The sequence below is a fragment of the Perca flavescens genome, chromosome 9 (assembly GCF_004354835.1).
Source record: "Perca flavescens isolate YP-PL-M2 chromosome 9, PFLA_1.0, whole genome shotgun sequence".
Classification (NCBI taxonomy): Eukaryota; Metazoa; Chordata; class Actinopteri; order Perciformes; family Percidae; genus Perca; species Perca flavescens.
Window position 1 is genome coordinate 11,906,031 of NC_041339.1, and position 26,855 is coordinate 11,932,885.

The 26,855-nt window shown below is 43.3% G+C and overlaps 2 protein-coding genes across 8 annotated transcripts in view; one reads left to right on the forward strand and one right to left on the reverse strand.

Annotated features, from left to right (window-relative positions):
• Positions 1 to 363: 363 nt before the first annotated feature.
• ralgps2 (Ral GEF with PH domain and SH3 binding motif 2) overlaps positions 364 to 26,855 on the reverse strand; it is a 93,384-nt gene continuing 66,892 nt past the window's right edge. For 4 of the 7 annotated variants that reach the window (XM_028586970.1, XM_028586971.1, XM_028586972.1 and 1 more), the window contains 12 exons: positions 10,001 to 10,138; positions 9,388 to 9,478; positions 9,061 to 9,128; positions 8,818 to 8,956; positions 8,499 to 8,650; positions 8,363 to 8,417; positions 7,705 to 7,782; positions 6,723 to 6,828; positions 5,764 to 5,856; positions 4,857 to 4,962; positions 4,353 to 4,444; positions 364 to 4,255 (listed from right to left, as the gene is read on the reverse strand). In XM_028586970.1, the coding sequence (XP_028442771.1) occupies positions 4,226 to 4,255; positions 4,353 to 4,444; positions 4,857 to 4,962; positions 5,764 to 5,856; positions 6,723 to 6,828; positions 7,705 to 7,782; positions 8,363 to 8,417; positions 8,499 to 8,650; positions 8,818 to 8,956; positions 9,061 to 9,128; positions 9,388 to 9,478; positions 10,001 to 10,138 (1,148 nt within the window). In that variant the 3' untranslated portion in view covers positions 364 to 4,225. Of the gene's footprint in view, positions 4,256 to 4,352; positions 4,445 to 4,856; positions 4,963 to 5,122; positions 5,420 to 5,763; positions 5,857 to 6,722; positions 6,829 to 7,704; positions 7,783 to 8,362; positions 8,418 to 8,498; positions 8,651 to 8,817; positions 8,957 to 9,060; positions 9,129 to 9,387; positions 9,479 to 10,000; positions 10,139 to 26,855 lie in introns of those variants that run through there. The other 3 variants (XM_028586974.1, XM_028586977.1, XM_028586976.1) reach the window with 3 other exon arrangements.
• Positions 12,149 to 26,855, forward strand: part of angptl1a (angiopoietin-like 1a) — a 17,634-nt gene continuing 2,927 nt past the window's right edge. The window contains exons 1-3 of the mRNA XM_028586978.1: positions 12,149 to 12,524; positions 23,286 to 23,544; positions 23,665 to 24,285. Of these exons, the coding sequence (XP_028442779.1) occupies positions 23,355 to 23,544; positions 23,665 to 24,285 (811 nt within the window). The 5' untranslated portion in view covers positions 12,149 to 12,524; positions 23,286 to 23,354. The remainder of the gene's footprint in view (positions 12,525 to 23,285; positions 23,545 to 23,664; positions 24,286 to 26,855) is intronic.

Here is a 26,855-nt window from a genome sequence, read left to right on the forward strand (position 1 = left end):
GATTCAAGAATCTACGTTTTTGGATAACATTTTGGGTGTATTGTTATAAAGGAGCAATACTAATAAAGAAATGAGGCCGACTCAGCAGGAGAAATCCCTTCAGGCTACTTCCATCAACAGTCAGTCGCTCTCAGTCATCCCCACTGCGCTGCAGCAACTCAAACAGCAGCTTGAAAAAGGCTGGAACTGATCTGATTTGTCTGTTTTCAAAATAGTATTGAACCGTTTAATATAATACAACCCTGATACAATACACACTCTCTAGCACACAGCCTTCCACTCACTCTACCCCCCCACACACACACACCATCCCTGATTAACAGTCACACAGTGTCCAACAGAATAATGAGCATGAAACAGATGTGTGGAGTAAAAAAAAAACAGGGCAGAGTGTTTATTGGTTCTCAGTCTTCACACCAGGAAGCGCATCACTCAGCAGTGAGGTCACAGCGCTCGCCACAGTTATGACACAGGGCAGACAGAGCCAGGTAAAGGGTGGAGGTCAAAGGTCATCTACACGTCAACCTCGTCACCTTCAGCGACATGAACAATGGTTATTGTTGTTGTTGATGTCCTTGGTAAACAGTGAATGATGCCTGTCCAGATTCACATTGATTCCACTTCTCCACCAAATCAGAGGACAAACACATTGTACAGTATAACCACACTGAAAACGCTTCCTCCGGTCAAAACCTTCATCTCAACTGTTAAAATAATGAATTCAGAAGGCAGATTCACTCAAAACAGTTCATACAGGGCAAATTGTGCATTTGTACATAGTATGGTCAATTTAAAGGAAACAACAAACTCTCACCACAGAAAGGAGGAATTTTCAAGCATGGCATCAAGTTTCTTTGTAATAGCCAAAAAATGATCTTAAATGGAGGAGCGCCTGACATTTGAATTTTCCACTCTCATCCTAAAATAGATGACTGTGTGGTTATTATGCTAGTAGTGATTGGCCTTGAAATCCTAAGAAATGAGTCGACTAAAACCACAAAACATCCCAAAATGAAACGTGTTTCCAATATGTTGACAGCACTGTACACTGTACAACAAGGATAATAAAACAAAGACAATTGTGTAAACTCACGTTACAGCGTGGGAAAACCTCGCAAAAAGCGCTCGACATGATCTGGGTAATTCTCGAGGAAATGATTGTTAAATCCAAACGGATTTAAACCTCCCAAAATGTCCCCCCCAAAAAAAAGGTCTGGTTATGTATATATACTTGTAACTCAACCACATCAGTTACATCTCTCTTCACATCAGATAAAGTAAATAGAAAGAAGGGAAATGTGACGTAACGTTGGCTGTCTGCGTCGGGTTTGTTTACATCCCAGCTCCTTCTGTTTACAGTCCTTTTTTCGGAGACCGCATCAATTCTGTGTGCCAATGTGTCAATATATTGCAAATGACAGCCGGTTATAAGCTCCACCATCTGTAGATATACAGAGGTAAACAGTCTCCCCCTGACCCCAAATTCTGTCTCGCCCATTTCAATCGCAGACACTGTGTCCCCAGCCAACCAATCAGATTCAAACACCAGCGATGATCAGTCTCCATAGTGCTTCAGCTCTGGTCTCTGCTCCATTGTGCGGCAAAATGCGCTTTCACAGGCCACAGTGGTCACAGATAAGGACCACTTTTCACTTCTTATCTGCTCAGGACTCCTTTTTCTTCACACTTTCAGTACGACACAAGCCCGCATGGGGTTGTGGCCTGAGCTGGCAGTCAGTCGCACGGAAGATTAGGTAACTGGTCACCCCACGAGGGATTCCCCTATGTGGCTTAAATTACAATGTTTTAGAAAAATAGACAAGTGTGCACAGGCACACAAATGCATACACATATTACATATGCCTGTATTTTGGATTCCTCATTCACTCTTACACAGGTTCATCCACCACTACCCCTCCTTTCGTTAACATACAAAGGAATCAACATCTCTTTACGGGCACTAAATTGTCAGTTTGGTGTGGGTCGTCTGACCTAAAAAGTTGAATTGTTGACTTGTATATTGTGTTGAGGACAGCGTTAAAAACATCATTGTGCCTCTTTCGACTGGATATTAGCCTGGAGAAGACCGACTGAAGCACATTAGCGGGGATCCAGTGCTGCGAGTATGGATTTGTTCACCTCTCCATCCCTTCACTCCTTATCGACAGCATGAAACTAACTCGGAGCTTGATATACCCCATTGATAGGCAGGACATTTCTTTCTACATACTGTAATACTAAGGTTTACACAGTACATGTGGAGCACTGAGGGGATTGTGATTTTGGGCGAAAGATTGTGTAAACATACAATGTAAACAGCGTTTAAAAAAAAAAAAAAAAAAAAAAAAAAAGACATCATTTGATGAATATTACTGGGCGAAAAGCCTCCCATCATTGTCATCTCCACCATCCTGATCACATTTGTTCATTTGGATGCAATGAGCTCCCCAACAAAAACAAACGGCAATAGTCCGTTGAAACACCGTGAAACATCGGTGATGCACAGTGATGAACTGTTAATCCCAGGTTTTCCCGGCTGTTACATGCCTATACCTACATCTGATTCCACTGCAGCTCATGCAACGTTTCGTCCACCTGAAGAAAAACAGTGATGTTACATCACTTGGCACTAATTATAACCAAGGTGCTTATTCCAAATCAGATGTAACACAGTTAGGGCCTAAAATTGAGCTGGGTCCTGGTTAATAGAATAAGGGGCAACATTTTGAAAAAATAAAATTCACATGTACATAAAATATTCAAAATAACTGCTCCAAAAGGAGAGAAAAAAAAAAAAAAAAAAAAATGTAACAGACAAAACTACATTGATGTGCAATCATCTACTACATGGTAATACTGTGAACTGCACCATCCCTCCCAAAAAAGGGGAAAAAAAATGTAACACAAAACAATATAAACAAACAAGATTTAAAGTAGACTCTGTATGGCTCCAGGTTGCTTTGAATGTCTGCTTCAGACCAGAGGCTCTGACCATATCAAGCAACAAGACAGAAGAGGAGATAAAATCATGTATTAGGAGTTCTCGTTGCGCTCTCTCTTGGACCCTTTCACAGTTTCAAGTCTTTAGTGTTAAGTATGTTTGTGAGCCTGGTAAAGCAAGCATCCGCTGGCAGACCGCAGACAACACTGGAGAAAAACAAAAGATACAGGTTCGTAAAAAGAATTAACTCTCGTCTACCCAACTGTGAACACGTCTTAGCTTAGATTCTGGGACAATCGTACCTATGTGGAACACAGACGAGATTCCTGTAATTTAAGCAAATATTTGCCCTCCCAACCCTCGTCACACAATGCAGTTATACAATCACGCACACATACGTTCAGAACACTTAGCGAGTATATGAGAAAAAAGGCGGGCAGAGTTCTGTAATAAAAACTAGACACAGTCAGGAAGTGGGGAAATCGTTTCTGCTGGAATTGATTGCGAATCAGAGCCCTTACAACACGATCAAATAGGCCGGTGTGTGTGTGTGTGTGTGTGTGAGTGCGTGGCTCATGTAAATAAGCATGTGACTCCAAGCCAACACAAGTGAATGAAGAGACCAACAATTGCAAGTAGGAACCGAGTAAGTAAAAAAGCGTTTTCAAACCCTCCAAAAGTCCAATGGGTTAGTCCGATGGGAGCGCGCGTGTTTGTGATTGTGTGTCCAGCCGATTAAAAGGTGAATATCTTGCATTTGAGCATGGCGGGGACACAAATAAAAATAGTTAACCCCTTAAAAAAAAAAAAAAAGAAGAAAAAAAGGGGATTATTTTTGTCCATCCGAGGACAGTCTGTGAGAGAAGAGGAGAAGTCGAATGGCTCCACTGAAGTGCTGCACAGTAAAAACAAAAGACACTGAGAGCAAATGGGAGAAAAGAGCAGTGGTGCAGGTCCTTGTTCAGTAGTCAGTACGTACACACACACACACACACACACACACACACACACACACACACACACACACACACACACACACACACACACACACACACACACACACACACACACACACACACACACACACACACACACACACACAGTACTGGTTAAGGCAGTGGCGGCAGGTGAGGCTGCAGTGAGGCCGGGGTTAGAATTGGAGAATCGGCGGTCAGGGCTCATGGCAGTGAAAGCTCCCACTACTGAGTCATCAATACTCCTCATCCTCCTCGTCTGTTTCCTCATCCCTCTCTCTCTTTGCTCAGTTACACTCCTCAGCATCGGTCACTCGAATGACATCAGATTGGCTGGCACCTGGGGGAAGAAAAAAAAAAAAGGCGAGGTGTGTAAAAAATAAAAGGCAATGTTCTACAATGTGCGTGCGTCTGTGAGTGTTTATGCGGCTCCATACCTGTTGCCTATTGCTCTGGCAGGCAGCGCTCAGATGTTTGAACCAGAGCAAAGCGTTCATTCTGTTCCCTGCTTGGTACTTGTAGGTGTTACCTAGGCAACGGAGACAAACAATATGAGATGCCAAGTCTCTCGTTTCCACCTGCTTTCACAACACACTGGAAAGATGGCTGAAGCCTCACTTGACTTTGGCCCACCAGGTAAAACATCAACAAAGTCACGGTGGAAAAGTTCAGGACAGTGTGTGCACTCTCTCTCACTCACTCTCACACACACACACACACACACACGATTCACCATTCAAACCAAACTCCACTAACACAGTTCACATTTTTACGGTATCCATTTTCAGAGAGCTGACTGCTTGCTTGCGTTAGTCATTTGTGTATAGCTTTTCCTTTTGTGTGTGTGTGTGTGTGTGTGTGTGTGTGTGTGTGTGTGTGTGTGTGTGTGTGTGTGTGTGTGTGTGTGTGTGTGTGTGTGTGTGTGTGTGTGCGCGCGTCACCTTGCTCGGAGTCCGTCAGCAAGAAGACATCAGGATGCTCGGGATCGTCAGCCATCATGGCCATGAGACCCACAACACACACGGTCTTACTGGACGTCGACTTGAACTGTGCAGAGGCCAAGTTGGAAACAGAGTTAACTTTCTTTCTTGTGACGAAATGTTGTGTCTAAATGTTACTGTAAGAAAAGGAAATGTTAACACAGGCTTTTGTGTGTGTGTGTGTGTGTGTGTGTGTGTGTGTGTGTGTAACGTCTAGATCTAGCCTGCATGTGCACTCCACGAGGTTCTAATTAGCCTGTGAGTAACACACAGGACTGCAGTGATGTCACTGGTCTCATTATTCAATGAGTGCTACCATCTGCCTGTCCCCCCAATCCACATACACGCACGCTCAAAACACACACACACAATCGCTGCATCTCATGTCCACTCATCTACGGTTTTCTTCCAGTTCTTATCGTCCTTTCAGTTTCAGTAAATGTTCCTGTCAAACTGATACACACAAACACACACCCAGCCAGATGCACTGAACACGCTCCACTTCTTTTTGAATTATGCTAAAACTACATGCATAAAAAAAAAAAAAAAAAAAACACACACACACACACAAAAGAAGAATCATTAATGTGTCGCCCCGAGTTCATTCTGTAATCAAACTTTTTCTGTGAGGAAGTAATGGCGATCATGTGTCGCCATGGGGTCATTTACTCTCACTTCTATCAACAACTGCGGTTCACATGGAAGAGGTTATGTTATGTGCTATCAGTTATTGTCCTCGCTTGCATAAACAAAAACAAACATAACAAAAACCTCCAACATTTCTGCAGAAATGCATGGCATGAAATGTGCCCTCAGACTGTTACACAAAGGATGGTGATGGACCAGCGTGAATGTTTGTGTGACTTACATGTTTTCTCTCAGTGGCCTTCAGGGACTTGGCGGTGTAGTAGTAGAGCTGGGTTCCGCACAGAGCGACCCAGTATTTGGTCCATGACGCCACCTGGGAGGCAGAAAAGTGAAATATTCAACTCTACTTCAGCCAATGAAATGCTACAGTATGTGCCATCAGATTGTTTTAAGGAGCAAACTCTCTGGGATGTTTGTGATTTTATTAGGGTTTTGCTTCTGTGCTGCATCACTTACTTACAAAGCTTTGGCTGGTACAGATAAAGAGACGAGATTAGAAAGACCGAAAGATGTATCACAGGGGGAAAAAAGACTGTATGGTTTGGGGAACTAAATTAAAAGTCTTTGCTTGTCCATGCTTGGGTGGATAACTGGGGACTAAGTGTGCAAAATGAGCAACTTGTTCCATAAACACTGAACTCTTTGAAGACTAATACAAGGATAATAAAGAGAGTTATGAGATGAAAGAAAAGCATGTGAAAATAAAAGCGACTGAAGTAAACCTGCTAATTAATACTTGTGGTGCAAGAGATTTTGCCTGACTACATGGCCAGATTGGAAAAAATAGTTTAGACCTTGATTCTTCATCACAGAAGCCCGTAAATCACCCGCACTACCTATGACAGTTTGAAGTTATTTCAACTGCATAAAGAGCTCCAGATTTATTTCCAGTCAAAACAGAATTTGGATAATCTCAGTGCAAATATAAAAATGGCTTAAGAGGCACAAGGCGAACAAAAGCAGCGGAAGAAAAAGAAAAATGCAAGCATGGTCAAAGAGGAAGAGAATTACAGTGAGTTAAAAGAACAGATATAAAACAGAGATGTTCTGCAGGTTAAGGATTCTCAGCAGACATCTTTTATTGCCCATCTGCTCCTGTACAGTAGGTAGGTATAGCTGTATGAACAGCACATGGATACATGAACATGTTCGTGTATATGAGTGTGTGTGGGATCTCACGGTTGGTTTCTTGCCCTCCTTGAGCACAGTCTTCCGTCTCAACACCCCCTGCACTGTGACTGCTCCGGGGTACAAGTGAACGGCGAGCTCCTCTGACTCCGCTGAGCTACAAACAGGAAAAAGACAAACATGACAAGCTATACACACAAAACGTACACACGAGGAAACATGCATGTTGTCATGCATGCACACATAATGAGATCAAAATCAGAGATGAACTAAGACTGACACAATCTGCACAGCTACTTTTCACTCTGCTTCACGAAAGTATGTGTTCTTTTTTCTATTTCTGTCTCGTTTTCACAGAATTGAATTTTACAGATATACATCTTAACACTGGTATCAGCAGCAAGAGGAGCAGAGGCAGACAAGGTGGTGTGCAGATTATGTCTGTCTGGAGGATCAGAGCAGGAAGCCCAGCGCAGGAGCCCAGTGAAGCCTGGTGGAAAGAGAGAGAGAGAGAGAGACAGAGGGAACCATCTCTAACCGCAAGGGATGCTTTTATATGCAACGTCGTCCATAAGAAATGGCTTTAATAGTCGTTGAAGAGTCTGTTCCTCTCTACCTCAGGAATGAAGATGTAAGTTTCTTTCCAGTAACACATGGAGCTCAGAGTGACTGTGGAAACTCATCTTTTAGCTCCAAGCTGTGAACTATCTCGGAAACTTAGCACAAGAAGAAGTCCAGGTTGACCATAAGCTCTATGTGTGTGCATGCAAGAAATTAAAGAAAGGTGGATTATAAAGCTGATTGTACGCAGCAAAAGATGAAGAATCATGACCCCAAACAGATCCTTAGCCCTTCACCTGATCTCACACACACACACACACACACACACACACACACACACACACACACACACACGTTATCCCAGCACTACACACACTCTAAGCACCAGCACATAGCTAAAGGGGCGTGAAGTGAGGATAAGAGAGGGTGAGCTTGGTTCAGCTCAGGTTGGTTCCGGTCGGGATGAGTGTACCTGCTGGGCCTCAGGACTCCTCTGTAGGGGATGCGGGCCACACGGGTGACTGGGCCCAGAGAGTGATAGAACCGAGTCCTGTTCAGAATAGGATAAGACAGGACAGGATAGGGGGCACGGGACACCGTTAAGGCTGTGTGGATGTGTTTTTTGTTGTTGTTTGTCCCTTAAGATTGCATTTGTTAGGGCTGGATGGAGGCGCTCTCATTTGGTTAGAGGACTTGTTGATGAATGTGTGTTTACAGTACAGGATTATTTGACAGTTTCATGAAATGGTGTTTTGGAAAGCAGGTGGAGATCATTTTCAGGCCAGTTGATTCTTGAACTAGGGGAATGTGGCTCCAGACACTTGTTGGCACAGGGGATAAACTGGTTAGGGGATTTAAATGTTAAGCTTTTAATAAATTTCAGGCTGCTGCAGAAGCATCCGAGAGCAGCGGTGGAGGGATGAGGCATGACGGCCCTGTGTGCAGGGCTAAAAGCAAGGCTGGATGCTGCGTTCGTGTGCGAGTTTTAATGGCCGATCATTTCGCATAGCTGTGTCTTTGAGGCCAGAGCTTTGAAAATGATACAATCGGGGCTGGGATGGGGGCATTTTTAGGATCTTACATGTGGATGTGATGAAAAAGCACTGCAGAGACAAACGTAGTAACCTTACCTCTCAAAAGCTGGCCAGGACACCTCCTCACTGAGCTCAGAGCCCTCGCTGCTACCTGTGTACAGATACAAATCATTCACCAAAAAAAAAATATAAGTGGTCATCGTGGTAATAAGTATGCATGTGTATGTCTTACCAAGTGAAATACCACTGGACAGAGTTGAGCTCTCTGCTTGCCCCCTGGTGGGACTGTGGCTCTCCATCACACTGTCGTCCAACAGGTGGCGAGAACCAGCATTGGGGAACGTAGCGCTTTTAAACTCTACTGTATTCATCTTGTGGATGAAACTATGTGGGCACAGAGCACAGCAAGACAGCAGGGACAGAGAGATAAAGAGAGAAGGTGGTAAGTCATTTTCAGGCATTCATCTTCATCATCATCTACCAAGGCATTTTTATGCGTTGTGGACTGATGAAAACACTGTTTTTCGACCTAACGTTACTAATAAACTGACTTGTAGCCCAGGCTGTGGCACTTCCTGTGTCCGTAGGGCAGCAGGTTCCTGGGGGAGGGCGGTGTGGCCGGGACTTTGGTTCCTTCAGCTGCTACCGTACATTTACGGCCGCAGAGAGGAGATGCTGACGCTTCCTGGCCTGTGGGTAGGAGTGGGACGGGAAGACCAGATTTATAGACCAGGAAGAACGAAAAGTAAACGAGATGATATACTGGTTTAACATAAATTTAACACCCGACGTACCGACAAGATCCTCTTTGGAGGCGTTTGCTCGTGGTGTGCTGGTGCCTGGCTCAATCTTCTGTGACAACCTTAAACAAACAAAAATAAAAAAAAACATTAAGTCATTTGTCAGCTTGAGTTCATCCGCCCCTCCCAAAAATAATGATGGTGATGGAACATTTTTGGGAAAGATGGATGAGCACTGTGCCAGGCAGCAAACAATAATATTATTAACAGGATTAAAAAAAAAAAAGCTTTTTGATTTTCTTGGCAAATAAATTGCTCTTGTGACTGAATCAGAGATTATGAGGCAAAAAGCATGGTGTCCATCGGAGTTTGGTTTCTTACTTGTAATTGTCGTCCTCCACAAACTTCTGCAGCTCCTCGATGTACCTGACGGAGTTCAGATACTTCTGTACATGAAGCAACACTGTTACGTCTGAAAGAGGGAAGATGGTGACATTAGAAGAAATGCACACGTGTTCAAGTGATGTAAAACAGCATATTTAAGCTGTAATAAAGATATAATATATTCACTAATAATGTGAAAGTTTACAGAAAACATTTCAATCTAGTCTTTAGACTTTGATAGGTAATAGCTGCATCTTATTTGTGAGTGCTTTATGTCCTTTTTCTTTTATTATCCCTTTTTGACTTAACTACTTGAATGTCTACGAGCTCTATGCTGGAGGATCTGTAAGCTGTCTATTTCTGAATAATAATAATAATAATAATAATAATAAGCAAGAACAGCAAGAATACCTGAAACCAAACAAAAACTTGAGGGGTACAGCGTTGTCAAGGCATGGTTGTTAAATTATGAAATGCTGAAAATGAAGTGGTCAGACTCCTTCCTTCTTGGGTGTTAATTTTTGTTCATCCACATGATGGACATCATCAGCACTTTCTCGTCACTACACTACCATCCCATGAACGTGTGGCCGTGTGAGTCTAAACTCACCGTAGGTACAGGATCTTTGCAGGTCCGATATGATTCTGAGAATATTGTTCATCAGGTTTGATCTCTGTTCGTTCTCCAGTATGCTGCCCGTGGAGGGGTAGGCGGAGTCTATATACGTCAGATCGGACAGGTACATCCCTAAAAATAAAGCAGCAGACAGGAAAAAAGATGCAACATGTTACATACAGGAGAAACACACAGCCGCCCTCCCTTTTTTCCTCTTATTCTTTGGTGAGTCGAGGGCCCCGCTGTAAGCCAAATGAGCGCAGCGTCAATCTGTTGGAGGTGTTAATGTAAACACGGGGGACACTAGGATGTTCCTGCCTGAACACAGAAAGCTCGCCTCATTAGAAAAACATGTAGAAACAAACAAGGCTGGACATCATAACAGGGACAGATTTTGGTAGATGCATGATGTAATTTCCATGCAGCTGTGGATTTATTGGTGTGAAGACCAGCACGTAATCGCAGACCGCTTGTTTGATAGCACAGGGGCCGAAATAGTCAGGAATGAAAACCCTGTGCAAACTCTCATTTGCTCTGATCCACTCCCCATGGATCTAAATGAAGGCCTTATCTTCTCTTCATACTTTCCAACTCGAGGCCATCTATCTTTCCCCCCCGTTCCCTCTCCAATTGCCTATTTTTTGGCAGACTTGGAACAGAGCTGAGATTGTTAGTCTCTCGTTACATAAATATTAACATTGAGAGACAAAACCCAGGAGTGGCTTCCCACCATTCTGAAAATAGAGATTAACAGGCTTCAGAAGTGAACTGATGGTGTGCCTTTCCTTCCTCTCTCCTCCTCGCTCAATGCTTCTTTCACACACCAGCATTGAGATTGATCGCGGATGTATGACTAAGTTATCACACATTAGACTACGTGACACCAATACTCCCCCGCTTTCCTTGGAAAACGCCGTTACACTCACAGATGTGCACACACTTACACACGCATTTGCAACATTGTCTAAACACAGATGTACAAATAAGCAACAACAACAGAACTGCAGGACCAGATCCAGGAGGTAAAAAGCAGCCAAAGCTCGTGTTCAGGATACCATGCACACACACACACACACACACACACACACACACACACACACACACACACACACACACATATCATCTGATTAGAGAGAGAGAGAGAGAGAGAGAGAGAGAGAGAGAGAGAGAGAGAGAGAGCAGGAGAAGCAGTTTACACAAGTTTGAAGACACAGCTGTAAGGGGGAAAGTGAGAGAAGGGGAGAAGAGGAGGAAGAGAAGGGATCCTGAAGGCTTAACCACTGTAGCTGCTCTTTTGAGAGCATGTCAGGGATAACAGCAGTTAAGTCATGCACAAATCCATACTGCCTGGAACACACAGACAAATGCTTGCTCAGAGGACCTGCGGTTAGGGGTACACTTACACTTTGTATGCGTTCACAATGTGGCAAAACTTGTATGAACAGATCAGACTAGAAACCTAAGGGTAACCGGGAGAAAATGTGGAGTTTGGAAAAAAACTGCATCCTCTATCTGCTTTTCTTAACCAGGAATCTAAAAAGGATCTTGCAAATATTTTAGCACAAAAAAAAACAAAAAAACAACAAAAACCCATATCTGTCCATGTCTCACACACCTGAACACGTTAAGGTAAAAATGGCAGCAGTGATAAAGACCAGACGAGCTCAGACTGCACCCGGAGCAAGGATTCTGCTCCAATAACATCACAAGTCAGCTTTATCTGCCTTCATTTATCTCCTGCTCTCACATGCCCAGCTGGTGCTCTACAGGAAGCTGCTCAGAAACCTCTGCAGCATTAAAATCAGCTCTTCCCACTGCTAAAGGAGAATGCAAAAAAAAAAAAAAAAAAAAGGGGGGAATTGTAGGTTTGGAGTCAAAGCAGCTCAAACACTTCTGAAATCAAGGAGGTTTCATTTCCTTTCACTCAACTCATTTCTTCTATAGAAGAACCAAGGCGGTCATTGTTGAGGATGGTAAACTTATGGAGGCAGCTCTGTTATTCTCTTTTTTTCCACATCAGAGTGACATCAGTAGTAGGCTGGGCCACAAAAAAAAAAAAAAAAAAAAAAAAAAAAAAAGGAGGAAGAAAGAGGAGGGGAAAAAAGGCAATCTCAAACTCCCACACCCTCATCCCCCTTCTCCTCCCCTCTCGTCCTCCTTCCCCTCCTTCTTCTAGTCTCCCCCATCCTTTGTGAAAACATCAAGGCATCAGTCGTCAGCGCTTAGTCTGTTGAAGTGGCCGGCTATTGAACCATGCCCCAGCCCGGGCCCCAGGACAGCTGAGGCCTCAGAGAGGAGCACCTCGTTGGGAAATAGGGCCTTGGCAAAACAGACTTTATGTATTGTGATTTTTCCACTGCAGGACCAAAGGAGTGAGTGGAGGGGAGCACCTGAGAAGACTGGGACAAAGACAGAGAGATGACTCCTGAGCCGTGCAGCGCGGTGAAGACACAACACAACACACACGTGAAACTATAACTGAAGGAAAAACACCCCCGCTACTGGCAACAAAAGAAAGGTAAATGTTGCCCGAGTTCATTCTGTTTCCAAGTTTGTTTTTGGAATGTGTGTACGTATCAGCATGACCGTGTGTGTGTGTGTGTGTGTGTGTGTGTGTGTGTGTGTGTGTGTGAGTGAGTGTGAGTGTGTGAGAGTAAGTAGGTGTATGTATGAGTGTGTGTGGGTCTGGGCAGCTGTGCGAGCTCTGGCTGAGAGGTTGGAGAGGTTAGGACGTTTCGTGACTGGAGGCTCCGGCTGCAGACAGAAACATTTAGCAACGCTTCTTTGGCTTTCCTCTGGAGCCTGAGGCCCGGGATATACTGTGTACAGCATGCTGACAACGGCATCCTGTGTATACAATCAACACATGCGATGTGACGTATAGTATATGAGACCAAGGGTGTGTAGGATACCATTTGTGTAGGCAAAATCCATGAACAAAATTTGTCAAAGTATGGTGTTTTGGGGATATTCACATTTGCATCGTATAGAGGGTACATTTTAACAGTAGAATAGAATGAATGTTAGTGGTGTCTCAGTAATTTATTTAGCTGTAACAGGGAGCAACACCTCAACTGTTGAAATGTATCTTAACACCTACCTGAAAAGAAACAGAAAGCTAAAGAGAGAAAGGGGGGGAGAAAGAAAAGTAGGGCATTCCAGCAAAACACTTGAGGGAGACTGATCTGATCAGATGGAGAGATTTGAGCTCTGGAGCCAGGCTTGTTTATTTTTTCTTGGATTTTGGTTTCCTCATACAGCACCTAGAGCCAGTGGGTGCAGGGATGGAGCAGAGTTAACCCAGTGGAATCAGGGTTAGATCAATAATATTACGCCTAATGATGTAGTGTGACATGTCTCTCAGCACATGCTTCTCCTTGTTACATGGGGGGGGGGGGGGGGGGTGTAGTGAGGTCATGCACTGAGAAGCACAGAAAGAGCATTGAAGTTTGTGAAATCCTTGAAAGTTGAAATACCGTTTGTGAGTCACTTAAACAAGGGGGGGTAACAATGTAATCCAACCCTAACCACATCATCTATCAAATACAGCCCATGGACTTAAGACACCATGATAGCAAATGCTTTGAACACTAACAGAGTCAATCTGGTGCACTTCCATATCACCAACTCACAATTATCTTCAAATGTTTTCACTTATGTTCCTGGCCTGGTGGTGGGATCTGTGGAAAATATTCTGTTCGCTACAAAGCCACATCTGTGAACGCTGTAAATCGACAATGAGAGAGAGAGGACAGTGCCACACACACACACACACACACACACACACACACACACACACACACACACACACACACACACACACACACACACACACACACACACACACACACACACACACACACACACACACACACACACACACACACACACACACACACACTTTGAGCTTCAAATAGCTTAAAGGAAAAACGGGCAAAAATGAGGGAATGGCAAAAGGCTAAGAAAACATTTCAAGAGCTTGCTGGTTTTTCCCGGCGTACAGTAATAAATCATAATATCAATACCTCCAATAACTCAGCCTGGAAAAGAAAAAAGAAAGCTCAACAGATAATGAGAAGGTGGGAGCAGCTGTTTGAGAAATATCCAGAACATTCTGTGCTGGAGCCGCCGTGCTTGGTCCCTAAGGTTCACCTGTATGGGGTGCAGATCCTGGGAGAAAGCTTTAAGTGGGTCATAACAACTAATCCACACATAAACTACCCATTCTCTTAACCCTCGCCCAGGACTACAAATCACAACAGACTTTCCGTTTGATGTCTTTCCTATTTTAATTTCTTTTCTTTTTTTTAACTCCCAGGACTAGCCAAGAAATAGCAGTCAGGTAGTTTGTGGTAGGATGTCAGAGCCAGTTAACTGCTGCCCTCCCCCAGCCATCCTGCCGCAGACCATGTTGTAACGCAGCGGGGGATTGATAGCTCACTCAGCCAGCACCAGCTTGCGGTTTTTGGGGCGATGGGCATGCGGCCAATCGTATCTCAATGTATGACCTGAGGCTGTGTGGGGACCCTTTCACAGACACCGCTCAGCTGATCTTATCAGTAGAACACATATAGAAGCAGACACCGATAACACACACTCTGGATACAGACACGGGCTTGTCTAAAAACATTGCTCTTGCGCTGTGCTGACCGCATGTGGATAAAATCCAACCACAGTGCGAGAAGCCAGACACATTGTTATCCCCTAAAACGCAAACCTACAATATGAGCTACAGGGCAACCCGTAGCACTGTTAGATTGGGTGAAGATACCAACAAACTAAAAAAAAGCCAAGGCTGTAGCAAAGTTCGAGGAAAGCTCTCTAGCTGCACCGTGATGCTCATTTAGAATCCCCCTAATGAGAGCTTGGACACAGTTGAACGGACAGGTAACCATCGGGAGGCAAAGGTCAGCCTGGGGGTCAGGGCAAACAGACAAGAGAAGTGGAGGTATGTAACTAAGTAGAGCCAGTGGGCAATGAGTGTGTTATGCTGCGTGTGTGGATTTATGGGTTCTTCCTTGGTGATTCAACTAATAGAAAGCATGTGCAGTCGGGAAAGTTTGAGCTTAAGGTGAGGTGTAGACTCAGAGGAGAATTAAAAACACAACGAGTGATCTCCTGAATATGAAAATGTACACAGTCCGGCCAAACAAACATTTTAATACTCCCTCCTCCCAGCTCTCCCCTCTCCCGGACCCTCCTCCAGCCCTTTTGTAAGGCGAGAAACCTTGGCGGCAGCATGTGTTCGTTCAGAGCTAAGTGTCACTTTACAAGTTTAATTTAAATCAGAGAGAAAAGCCACCTGAACAGGCAAGCTGACAGCTAATCTTTCAGCCTGGGTAATACAATACAATACTGGGATAGATCTTGTTAGGCAAGAATTAATAGTATGCCTGCATACATGATTGCGAGTGTGCGTACAAGGAGAGTTGTTTGTGTTGAGGCGCAGGCTGTGTGTTTGCTCTGCGATTTGGGGGTGGGTGGGGGGGGGGGTGATGGAGGATGGTGTTGGAGAGTTGAGAGTCCTTATCTTGACAAAGTATGACAGAGAGAGGGACGGTCTTATATGAACTCTGGATACCTCTGCGCGTTTCTGCATTTGGGTGTGTGCTGTGCAAAAAAATAAATAAACAAAGAAGAAGGGGAACCCGTTTTCCACAAAGACCGATTGATTGCAGGGGTTGTGGAGCGGACGGGTGGGGCTGCACCCTAATCCCGCATATAGACCTCTGACCTCCCAACATCAGCCCACATGTTTAGAGTTTCACTTTTGAAGAAGGAAAACAGATGGGGGCTGTGGAGTTTGGTGGTGCTAATATAGCGTCATTAAAGTAGACATCTCAATAGCTAGAAAGCCAGATGCAGGAACCACTTGGGGGTTTCATTGCGTTGTGTTCGGACCACAAGCTAATGTCTTCCTAAACAGAGCCACTTAATCTCACACGACTTACTTTTTCCACCTCATCCAGAGAAAATCCCATTTCTAGCTCTTTATATATATATATATATATATATCTCGTCATTGAGTTCCCTTTTAATGTTTCAACATGCACTGTTTAATGAGGAGATATAAAACCACTCCATTAATACTGTACCAGGATGTGTTTCCTATTCCACTGTGGTAGCAGTATTTAATCTCTCTAAGGTTTCTACAATTTTCATTGATGAGGTTTTTATGAGTTTTTTTTTTTTTTTTAGTTGTTTGCGCTGCTTTATGGTGTTGTTTTTGTTTTCATTAAATCGTTTCGTAATGTCAGTACTTTCACTACTTCCCCTCCTGCTGTGCTCACCTCTCCAGCCCCTGTCCTCGATAAACTCACATAGCCATTTCTTTGCTCTTATTTTAATTCTTTCCCTTTTTCCAAACTAGTCAAGACAGTTTCTCAGCTGTCAGTTCCCCTTCACACCCCCCACTTGTGGTTCTGTAACCAACTGTTTTAGCAAGCACAAAAGCATGAGTTATAACTTGTGTCTTTGAGGGACAGTCAGAGTGCATGAGTGGTCATGTAACTCAAAAACGGTGGCTGGTGACATCATGTGTGGATGAAATGCTGGGAGAAAGTCGGTCTCTGCTCTCCAACAGTAGAGCTGGCTGAGCTCCACGTTGCCATGTAAAGCAGTGCTGCTGTTTATTGATGCAGCACATCCAATTCTGTTTTTCTTCTTCACTCACCCCCCCTTTTATTTTTAGGTTTCTCTCGTTATTCTGACCAGCGCTGATATGTTGTGTGTTTAAGAGCATTTTGGACTTGTTGTGGGAAAGTCTGAGGACCAGATGGGGGAGTGGAAGCTGGGGATTTTGAGGCTGGGAAATACATTGGCTATGAAATTATAAATCTCCCCTGGTTTTTGAACCGCAATCCATCAGGCTACGAACTAACAACAGGCAAATCATTGCAGGAGACCAGGAGCTCTGAAACCCACACAAGAGTCAAAAGATACTTTGACAGGATCACAGCCTGAATCTACTCTCGTGGACTCAAGTTGCCTGATGCATGCATGAACAGTCCAGTGCACCAAATGTACAACTAGCACATCACCACAACAGATTCTGTTGTTCTTCAGAGCGCAAAGCATCAGGAAAGACAAACTAACAAGTTTGATTATCTGACTTTATGCGCTACCATTTCTTCTATAAAAAAAAAAAAAAAAAAGTATACAGTACACACAATGTATACACATATCTAAAACTAATGCAGTCTAACAACAGTCCTGCAATAAATCCTACCTACATGGAGGTTATAATGTTGATTTTTAAACCATTTTAGAACGATGTTGATTCAACGGTTTGGTCATTTTAGAGGATGTAGTTTGTGGTGCTGAAGGTGAGATTTATTTTGCAGGTCTTGTATTAGACTTGCATTAGTTTTAGCTAGGTGTATGGATGCACCCATCTGACTTCATCAGTCCTGATCCCGACACCAATACCTTGGTACTGATCTGATAGCGGTGGTTAATTAATAAGCTGTATGCCTCACTGTGTGGACGTGACTGGGATCATTCTTTCATGTGTCAAAATCGGGCTCGACTTAAACATTGATTTCTTAACTTTGTAAAACAAAATGTAACAAATATATAGATATACATGTACTGAATTGTTAGCAAATATAAAATCATTAATTGTGCACCAACAATCTTCAAAATTGACAAGAATTACAAGTGTAAACCTTTTAAATGCAGCTATAAAATGGTTAAAACTTAAACAGGTATCCAGTATAAAATGTATATAGTATATAAACATAACATTGAATTAAATAGATAGATCTGGAGTTGGTCCCCGGGCGCTGTGATTGGCTGCCCACTGCTCCCTTGAGGGATGGGTTAAATGCAGAGAATGAATTTCGCTACATGTACGTGTATGTGACAAATAAAGTACCTTTACCTTACTTTTATCCGATAGCAGTATCGGTGCGTCCCTAGCTAGGAGTACCTGAAAGTGTAAATGGGTCTATGATAGAAAGTATAATAAATACTGTATGATATTGACATACAGCACAAACCTGCAGTGATTTTCCATAAAATCCATTCCATGATATTTTATACCAATTGTTTATCAGTTCATTGAGCAGTTTTTCTTTGGCTCGGATGACAAAATGATGCTTGCGTTCTAGTAGGGCTTTTTGCCAATACATACAGAGTAACCTAAAGGCACCAGTGAGACATATGTTTTTTTCTTTCTCAGGTAACAACCAACATTCATTATGTTGTTTAACCAATGAGGCACAACAAATCTTTTTTGTCTAACAGTAATGTAAGCAACCGTCTAGCTTAATGAGTTCTCTGGTCATTTCCTCTCTGACGGCATGCAGAAAAGAATGATTTCTCTCTCCTACCGGGGCGCAAAGCTAATCACCATTAATGTACAACATCTACACAGAAAACCAAGGTAGACGAAAGCCAGTGTCCTCGCTATATACACACCTCCACATAATTAACGCAAGCCAAAACCCATCTTGAAAAGTTGTGGGCTTTATTGGGGTGTAAAAAGAGCAAAGCAAGTACGCTAAAGATAAATAATTGTCCTAAGACTGTTCCAATAACAGCCATGAAAATAAATGAAACCACAGCTCAGACAGATGGAAGGAGAGACAGACAGTGGGGAGTGAGGACAATTAAAAAGCCACTATCATAGGTCTCCTGACTATTAATAACTATTAGCAGGGTGAGGACCCAGCGGTGCACTTAGGAAGACTTATAAAGCTCATAGCCAGCTGCAAATCCTGTATTCCACACACTGGTTTCACATGGATGTTATGGATGTTTTGTCGGTAGGGCTGAGCCAATAGGAAACTTAATAAATCCTACTCATATTAGGGAGAAAAATAGTTTCTCTTATTTGCTGTGCTGCTTACAGCCAGTGGCTTCTATATGCATTGAAATCTGCTGCTTAAGTGATTTACCTGTAACCAAAAGACCTTGAGAGGAAAGACGGGAAGAAAAACAAAACAGAGAAAGCAAAGAGAAAGGAAAGTATTCAAAAACAGAAGAAAAGGAAAGTGAGGAGGAGGGGGGTTCAAACAGAGAGGAAGCTAATTAAATGTGTCAAGACTAAAAAAAGGAATAGGAGTATTTCATCTGCCTCAAGTTATGTTCATGACACCTGGCCAGGAAGGAGAAACGGTCCATGACCCACTTTCTATCACAATTTGTCTCTTCCATCTTTGATCCACTGCTGTCTGTGCTATCCTTTTACATAGTTGTGCTTTGTTTCAGCCTTACAGACCGTTGCTCCTAATCTCCTTCCCTTGTTCTGTCTCTGTAGTACGCACATAGCCCAGTGTGCCTCTAGGTTCTGATGATTGTAAGTAGCATTTCTCTGGAGCACCCCACAATGCATTTCCATCTAAATAATAGTCAAGAGTTAGAAACGTGTGAGGGAACATTGCTCAGTCATGCCAAGGCACACTACCCTAGAAATACATCACTTGTACATGTAAGCTAAAAGCAAACTTAAGTGTTTGTCCAGCGAATGGAAATAAAACAATGCACATGATACATGCTCTGAACTGGTATAAACTTGTCATGAAAATACACACATACAAACAAACCGGAGTTGCACAGTGCTTCCAATGTAAGCAAACCTCCAGATTCAGTAAACGGGCTGGTCTGTCAGATTTAAGTGCAGCCAGTTGAGAAACATCCAAGTGGTGTCTAGTCAGCCATGCACGGACTCTTGTTGTTGAATCTGAAACGCGACAGATGTGAGCTATTGTTGGAATCTCTGCCGGCCCAATACAGTTGGTCAAGAAGGGTGGCTGCACAGATCGGTACAAATGTAGTGTCGAGGTTCTAAAGAACTCTCCAAAAACACACTGTATCGGCATACAGACAGCAAGCATAGCATGTGAAGGCACATTCGCATGCGTGAAGTTTTACTCCCACAGGTGAGCGCTTCGCTTTCTGCTCAATAGCCTTCCCGGTCCCCGAGCACTTCAGCAGTGTTTAGTTTCGGTTTGCTGGGGTAGGAAAAAAAGAAGCCGCACTGGTTGTTCTGAGGAAACGCTGTAAACCTTGTACTTTCAAGACACACTGGTGACCTCTCCACGTTGCCTGGAATGTCTTTGATATGTTGTGGTTCCATGAAAGAGATGAGGCCCCTCATACTCCGAACCCCCACCCAAGAGGAAATCAGATTCCAGAAGACAGGAAAGAAGAAATGTGTGTGTGTGTGTGTGTGTGTGTGTGTGTGTGTGTGTGTGTGTGTGTGTGTGTGTGTGTGTGTGGGGGGGGGGGGGCAAGAGAAGGAAAAGAAAAGGATATAAATAAAGATATGGGGAAATGAAGGAGGTGATAGCTGATGGATGAGCTGTAATGTTTGTGTGAGCCGGTCATGCTAAGGGGGCATGTGGATGATGCTGAATGTGGACACTTTGTGCAGCAGTAGAAAGCCAGTCATAGTTTTTGGAAGAGAAGATGCACTTGAGAGAACCGATACTGCTGACGCTGCTGTTAAAGTCATTAGCAGCTCTCACGAGTTCAGCAAGGATACAGTACCTGGTTACGCTGTCAGACACATCGGCTGCTGGAAAAACACAGCACCATGAAAATGAATAACGTCTCTGGATAGTCATGCACACTCAATCATACAGATGGACACGCGAGCTTACGCATAGCAGCAAGATCTGCGGTACTAGCTGTAATCCTGTCCCCTCTCGACATTGTTCCAAGTGACAGAACTGCCAGAATTCCTGAAGAACCACAATGGCGTCATATGGGAGACACTCAGGGCCTGGGTTTCAGGGTGGAGGTAGGATTTAATGATGTGGCACTGAGTAAAAAGGAGCTGAAAAGTGTTGGGAGTGGATTAGGAGGGCTAGACGGTCTTGGCCTCGCGCAGGCCCAGGCCAGGGTGTTAAATGGAGCAGTGTGTGCATCTTTGTAAGTGTTTTTGTGCATTGATAAGAAACAGAACTTGAAACAGCAGGGATGAGAAAGAGGGGAGGGAGTTCCAGCTGTCACCCCTCAAATTAGACAGGACTCCACACACACACGGTTTTCCTTGCCTTTGTCTCACACCCCTGTAGTGACTGCCTGTACATGTGCGTTTGTGAACTCTTTCAAGTCAAACACAAATACTGCCTCCTACTTAACATTCCTGTTAGGTGTACGGAGCCACGTGGAGCAGTGGGCACTCAGTAGTGAGCACATTTAACCTGTCTCACAGGAAGCTGCATCGGAATTAGGGGTCAATGTGTTTTACTTGGGAGGGGGTCAGCGTGCACGTACACAACACTGTTGTACAGGACAACAAGGTCAGATCTCTGAGCAGGAAGGGAGGTCACGAACCCTCTTACAGGCCTTTTTGAGAAAACACGAGGACATAAATCAGAAGCCAAAAGTTCCTTAAGCGATTTGAGTTTGCATCTCTGTTGCATCCAAACAAGTGTGAAGATAAATTACAAATTAAAAAGACTAATTTTGCATGCTGAGACAGTGATGCTTGAATTAATGTTGGAAAGAAGATGTGGAGGTAGAAAGTAGGGCTGCTCCCTGTTAGTCGATTAGTCGACTAATCGGTCGTTTTGGTCTTAGTCAAGTCAAGTTAGATTTCTTTAGTCGATTAGTCATGTTTTATGCTTTTTTCATGCTGAATGACTTATTCCCAAGAAACGTACGAGCACGTCTCTGGTAAACACAAGAATTAAAGTGGTGTTTTTGCATGACTCTTTGCGGAGAAACTCAGATTTATAGATCTGTCGATTAAATCAACTAATCAATTAGTCGATACAATTGAATGAGAATAAGAATTTCTTCAATTGAGCACAGCCCTAGTAGAAAGGGAGACTAAAAACAACTGCGAAGCATTACAGCCATATCGAGAGCAGTGAAGAGCGTGCATGTCTAATTGCATTGAAACAAACGAGTGATATCAAGTTTCTTATGGTGCTGTCAGTTAAACGCGTTAACGCAAACCCATTTTAATGGCGTCAATTTTTTTTTAATCGCGAGATTAACGTTCTTTTTGGCTTAGCAACCGTTGTAGTTTTTTTTCACATGCTGTTGCAACAACTAATAATGTTAGAAAAACTACTACACCACACCATCTAGCTAGACCGGAAACAAAACAGGCACGCTGCACACACTTGTTTGGGCTTGCGACGTTATGTTTTGAGTGGATGGAGAGCGTGAGACGCCGAAATGGATGCCAATAAGATTCTGAATGGAAAGTTTACTTTTAAAAGCTGTGTGTTTTGTCGTTGTGAACTGAGCTATCATCGCAGCACGTCGTCTGAAATACCACTCGACGGCCAAGCACACAGCTGATGCCAATTCTCCGCCCCCTCGTCAAAGCCAGGCGACAAAAGCACAAAGCAAGCCGATCCACATCCATGTTGATAAGAGCATTAAAATGAGAAAAAAAAAATAATGGGACAAAAAGAAATCAAGGGACATTTAGAATAGATAAAAACTTAACTATGACATTAATGTGATTAATCGCGATTAAATATTTTAACCGTTTGACAGCACTAGTTTCTTAGTTAACATTAAAAGAATATTTTCATCCTTCTCCTAATATTGATACTAGTGATAACCCCTGTTTGAAAGTCTATATGCTCTACATGAGCTGTAGTAGTTACACCGCTTGTGTTGGACAAATCCGCCATTTAGCGCTGCAAACCTGACTTACTGGGCCATTGGGTGACTGTCAGCAGGAACGACAATTTGCACCAGAAACACAAACTGAAACAATGTTCCCATGGTCAAAACACAGTTCCTTCATAGTTCCTGTGGACGAAAAAGACCATTCAGGTAGATACTATGCAAGACAAGAAGTTAGGAATTTGCTAGAGAAAATAATCATTTACAGATTAAAGAAGAACGAAGTAAGGGTAAGTGCAGGTACCAGAGATAAAGCACAGCCAGCAGCCACATGGCAGACCTCTTTAATGGGGGAATCAACAGGACCTCAGAAAAATGGGAGTCTGTGAGCAGGGGAACTAACGGAGACAGAAAGCAGACCTCGTCCCGTGAGCTGGACAGCAAATGTGTTCTCTCTCTTTCAATCTTTACACACAAACAACTCTATGTGGAACAATGACCTGACAACTGTGCTACTGCAAAGTGAGTGTACACTTTCCTAAACAATCTATGATTGTCTGTAAGTATTTAGAAATAGGGTCAAATGCCTTTTCATTTAAATCTTACAGCACCAAGATCCCCTGCTACGGAACAGCACACAATGAACACTCCTGCTGTTAACGTTTCTTTTGTTTGCCTTTGTAAACAAAGATGTGTCTGTTTCAGAGTCCCAGCGCTTAGGATCTTGTATTTTTTGCAGGGAGGGCTGGGGGGGACCTGGAGGGAGCACCAGTAGCTGTCCATCTATCCATTTAACCAGCCAGCAGCAATGCAGGGGCTGATGTGGAGCCTGTGCACCCTGCTCTGCCTCTCCCTCTGGGAGGGAAGTTACTGCAGAAGCTCCAGGGAAGCCCGGAGGACCAAAGAGCTTTCTCTCCACAGGAGTAAAAGAGCCCCCGTCGACCCCGATGCCAAAAAGTGTTCCTACACCTTCCTGGTTCCTGAGCAGAGAATCACAGGTTCAAAAGGATAAGTTTTTGTAATAATATTTAAGGGTCTTCACTTAACTATCATTTGCTTTTCTAAAAATCAAAATGGCTTCTTGGTATGCTCCTAAAATAATTCATGTTTGTCATCAGGTCCAATCTGTGCCAGCACCACAGGCCCAGAGCCAGACAAGGACAGAGTGACCCGTATGGACATTTCAGATGTGCGAGAGGTGCTCAGCAAACAGCGGCGTGAGATTGAGACGCTGCAGCTGGTGGTGGATGTAGATGGTAATTTGGTGAATGAGATGAAGCTGCTGCGGAAAGAGAGCCGGAACATGAACTCCAGGGTGACCCAGCTCTATATGCAGCTGCTGCATGAGATCATCAGGAAAAGAGACAACTCTCTGGAGCTGGCCCAGCTGGAGAACCGCGTCCTCAATGTGACTTCTGAGATGATGCGACTGGCTTCGAGGTACAAGGAGCTGGAGGCGAGGTTTGCCACAATGGCCGGAGTGGTCAACAACCAGTCTGTTCTCATCTCGGCACTGGAGGAGCAGTGTCTGAGGACACTGGGACGCAGTGAGCTGCCCGTAGTCCCCCCACTGGTACAGGTGGTGCCGCAGAATCTACCAGTTAACAACCGTTTCACCAATGAGATACAACGGGACAATAACAACCGGGCCTTTCCCAGAGGATCACGCATGGACTCTCCTACTGCAAGCCCATTTGGGATTGACCCTCCACCACCGCAGGGAACACTTACCTCTGATGGTAAGTACCAATTGTAAAGTGGCAGGGGGGGTGATGAAGAAATAATTGACTGAACACTTAGGTAATTGTACTTGGTAGTTGTGTGTACAATTAATAAGGACAATTACTAAAGACTGCTATTCAAAACGTAATTTCTCGCAACAGTTGGTATTGCTAAGGCACAGTTGGCTAATCCTTGGCATGGTACAGAGGCAGTGAAATCATACATTCCTATGATTCCCACTTGGCTGTCTGTATTGGCTGCACTGAACTGAGCATATGTACTAAATTAGTAGGATGTGGATTAGGCCTGTTTGAACAGCTTTAAAAAGAATTCAGAGAACGGGAAAATATACAGTATATATCATATATTTAGTCTACGCAAGACATAAAAGGGTCAAGGTATAGACAAACGCACAGAAGCCCACATCTGATGGATTAGTCCATCATGTCTCAGACTCCTATACAAAGCTATCAAAGCAGATAGATGGAGCCTCATCCGCGGTACTTTTATCACAAATTGACTGATTCCGACATCTGAGCAAGATCATCTCCAATATGAAATCAATTTGCAAGGTTAGAATGCTACTTGGAAATTGGTCATGGCTGTTGTGTGTTGACTGGAAATTACACTATGGTGGGGAATGTTGACAGAGGTTATACAACCAGATTGTGAAATGGATGAAAACATTCATAACATCCCTCTGACCAAAAAGGGGAATAAAAGAAGACCGGTTTAAATACTGAGAGTTGAGTCGCGTGGTAGGGAGAGATAATATGGTTCACACAAGAATGTTGAGGTGAAAACTTCTCCCGTATTTGATTAAATAAGATATTAAAAGCTCTGGGTAAATCCGAAACTCAAAGACTCCAGATAAAGATATCATTACTCTCCTGCTACTTGGCATCCGAGAAAAAGGCGGGTACCATTTAGCAAATCAACATGCCAAACTACATAAGTTAGCTCTTAAATTATGGCATTATTGTAAAACATCAGCTTTCGGTTCCTGCCATGCCATTCCAAAAAAACTGAACAGATAATCTCTCTTTTTTTTTTAAATAGCAGAAAAAAAGCCTCAGGAAAAAAACAACTAAGAAAACAGAAAGATGAAAGAAAGTAAAGGGCGGTAAAGTGGTTGAGGGGGAAGGGGGGGGGGGGGGTGGGGGGAATGGCAGGGACGCTACTCTTAGATAAATAAAAAAAGATTTGTGTTCTCATTGTTATTTCCAGCAAAGCCCCTTTTGAACTATAATGTAAGTGTTGTATAAGTTAATCATTAGAACTGAGAGCTCCAATGTGTAATTCTCCAACTCCACATGTACCTCGATCTAGCTATTTTGTCTATGACTGATACAAAGCTCTCAATCTGGACACCCCTGATTAATCTACAACCAAGAGAAGCAGCGGAAAGCCAGGGATGGATCGTATTTGCTATGGTGGCCGACACATTTTTCACTGTTTATTTTATTAAATTTTCAGGAAAAGAAAATGTTCTACCTCTTGTCTCCATAACACATATTTACCCAAATCCTACTGTTAAGGATGGGTACCTCCATTGTGATTAATTCAAGAGATTTAGCATGTGTGGATGAATGTACGCTTTTCAACAGATAGTGTGTATCTAATTCAGAAAGGAAAAAAAGATGTAAAAGTTCAACCCGAATACAAACCACTGGATACAACTAGTTATTTTCCCATGTATTTCTACTACTGTAAATACACATTGCCCGACCACAGTTTGGTCTAGTCGAGCCCTTTTTAAACCACTATGGCTTGTTGACTGGGTTTATTTTTAACCTCAACACCTTAAAGCTCTGTTTAGAGAAACTAACAAGTAAGTGACAGAAAAGGAGAAAAGGGGAATACGTTCGAGAACCCCCTCACTGACAGGTCTGATGAAGACATATCATTACTAGAAAAATACAAGCTTGTGCTGGGGAGTTTTAGGTATCTGTGCTGGGGCAATACACAGGGTCCCTATGTGCTCCTACACTCAGCTGAGAAAACCATCTTCCATGGGCCTTTAGGCCCCAGAGGCCCCCACACAATGCCGGTGTTCATACTGGTTTAATACATATTCACACAGGGGAAAACAGAGGAAATATGCTGGGTTAAGGTTCAGCTGCTTCAGCTTTGGGTACAGTGCTACCACATGGCTTCATTTGAAGGCAAAAACTAGGTGAATATTCATTTAATAAATTTACCTCAAGTGTGCACATCTATGTTTGTGTAATGTTTGGATGGTCTGAGCTAAAAGGCGATATTTTCCAAAGAATGTGGCCACAATGATACATCCAATCAAACCCAACTTTCGCTCCCCTTTTCTCTTGTCTGCTGTCTAGAGCCCTGAGACTGATGATAATGACTTTTGCATATGCAATAAAAAAAGAAGACATCTTGTTGAGGGAGATAAAACTGACTATAATTTAGGCAATGGATGATTTTAGTAGGAAACAAGAGTCAGTAACAAAATAGGAAGATATACAATCTATAAAAGGCCTTTGAGTTATATTGTAGGGACATTTCTGGCTTTTTACTGGAGGGTTTAACTCATTTCAACATTTGGTTTCCCCACGGGCTAAGCGTTATC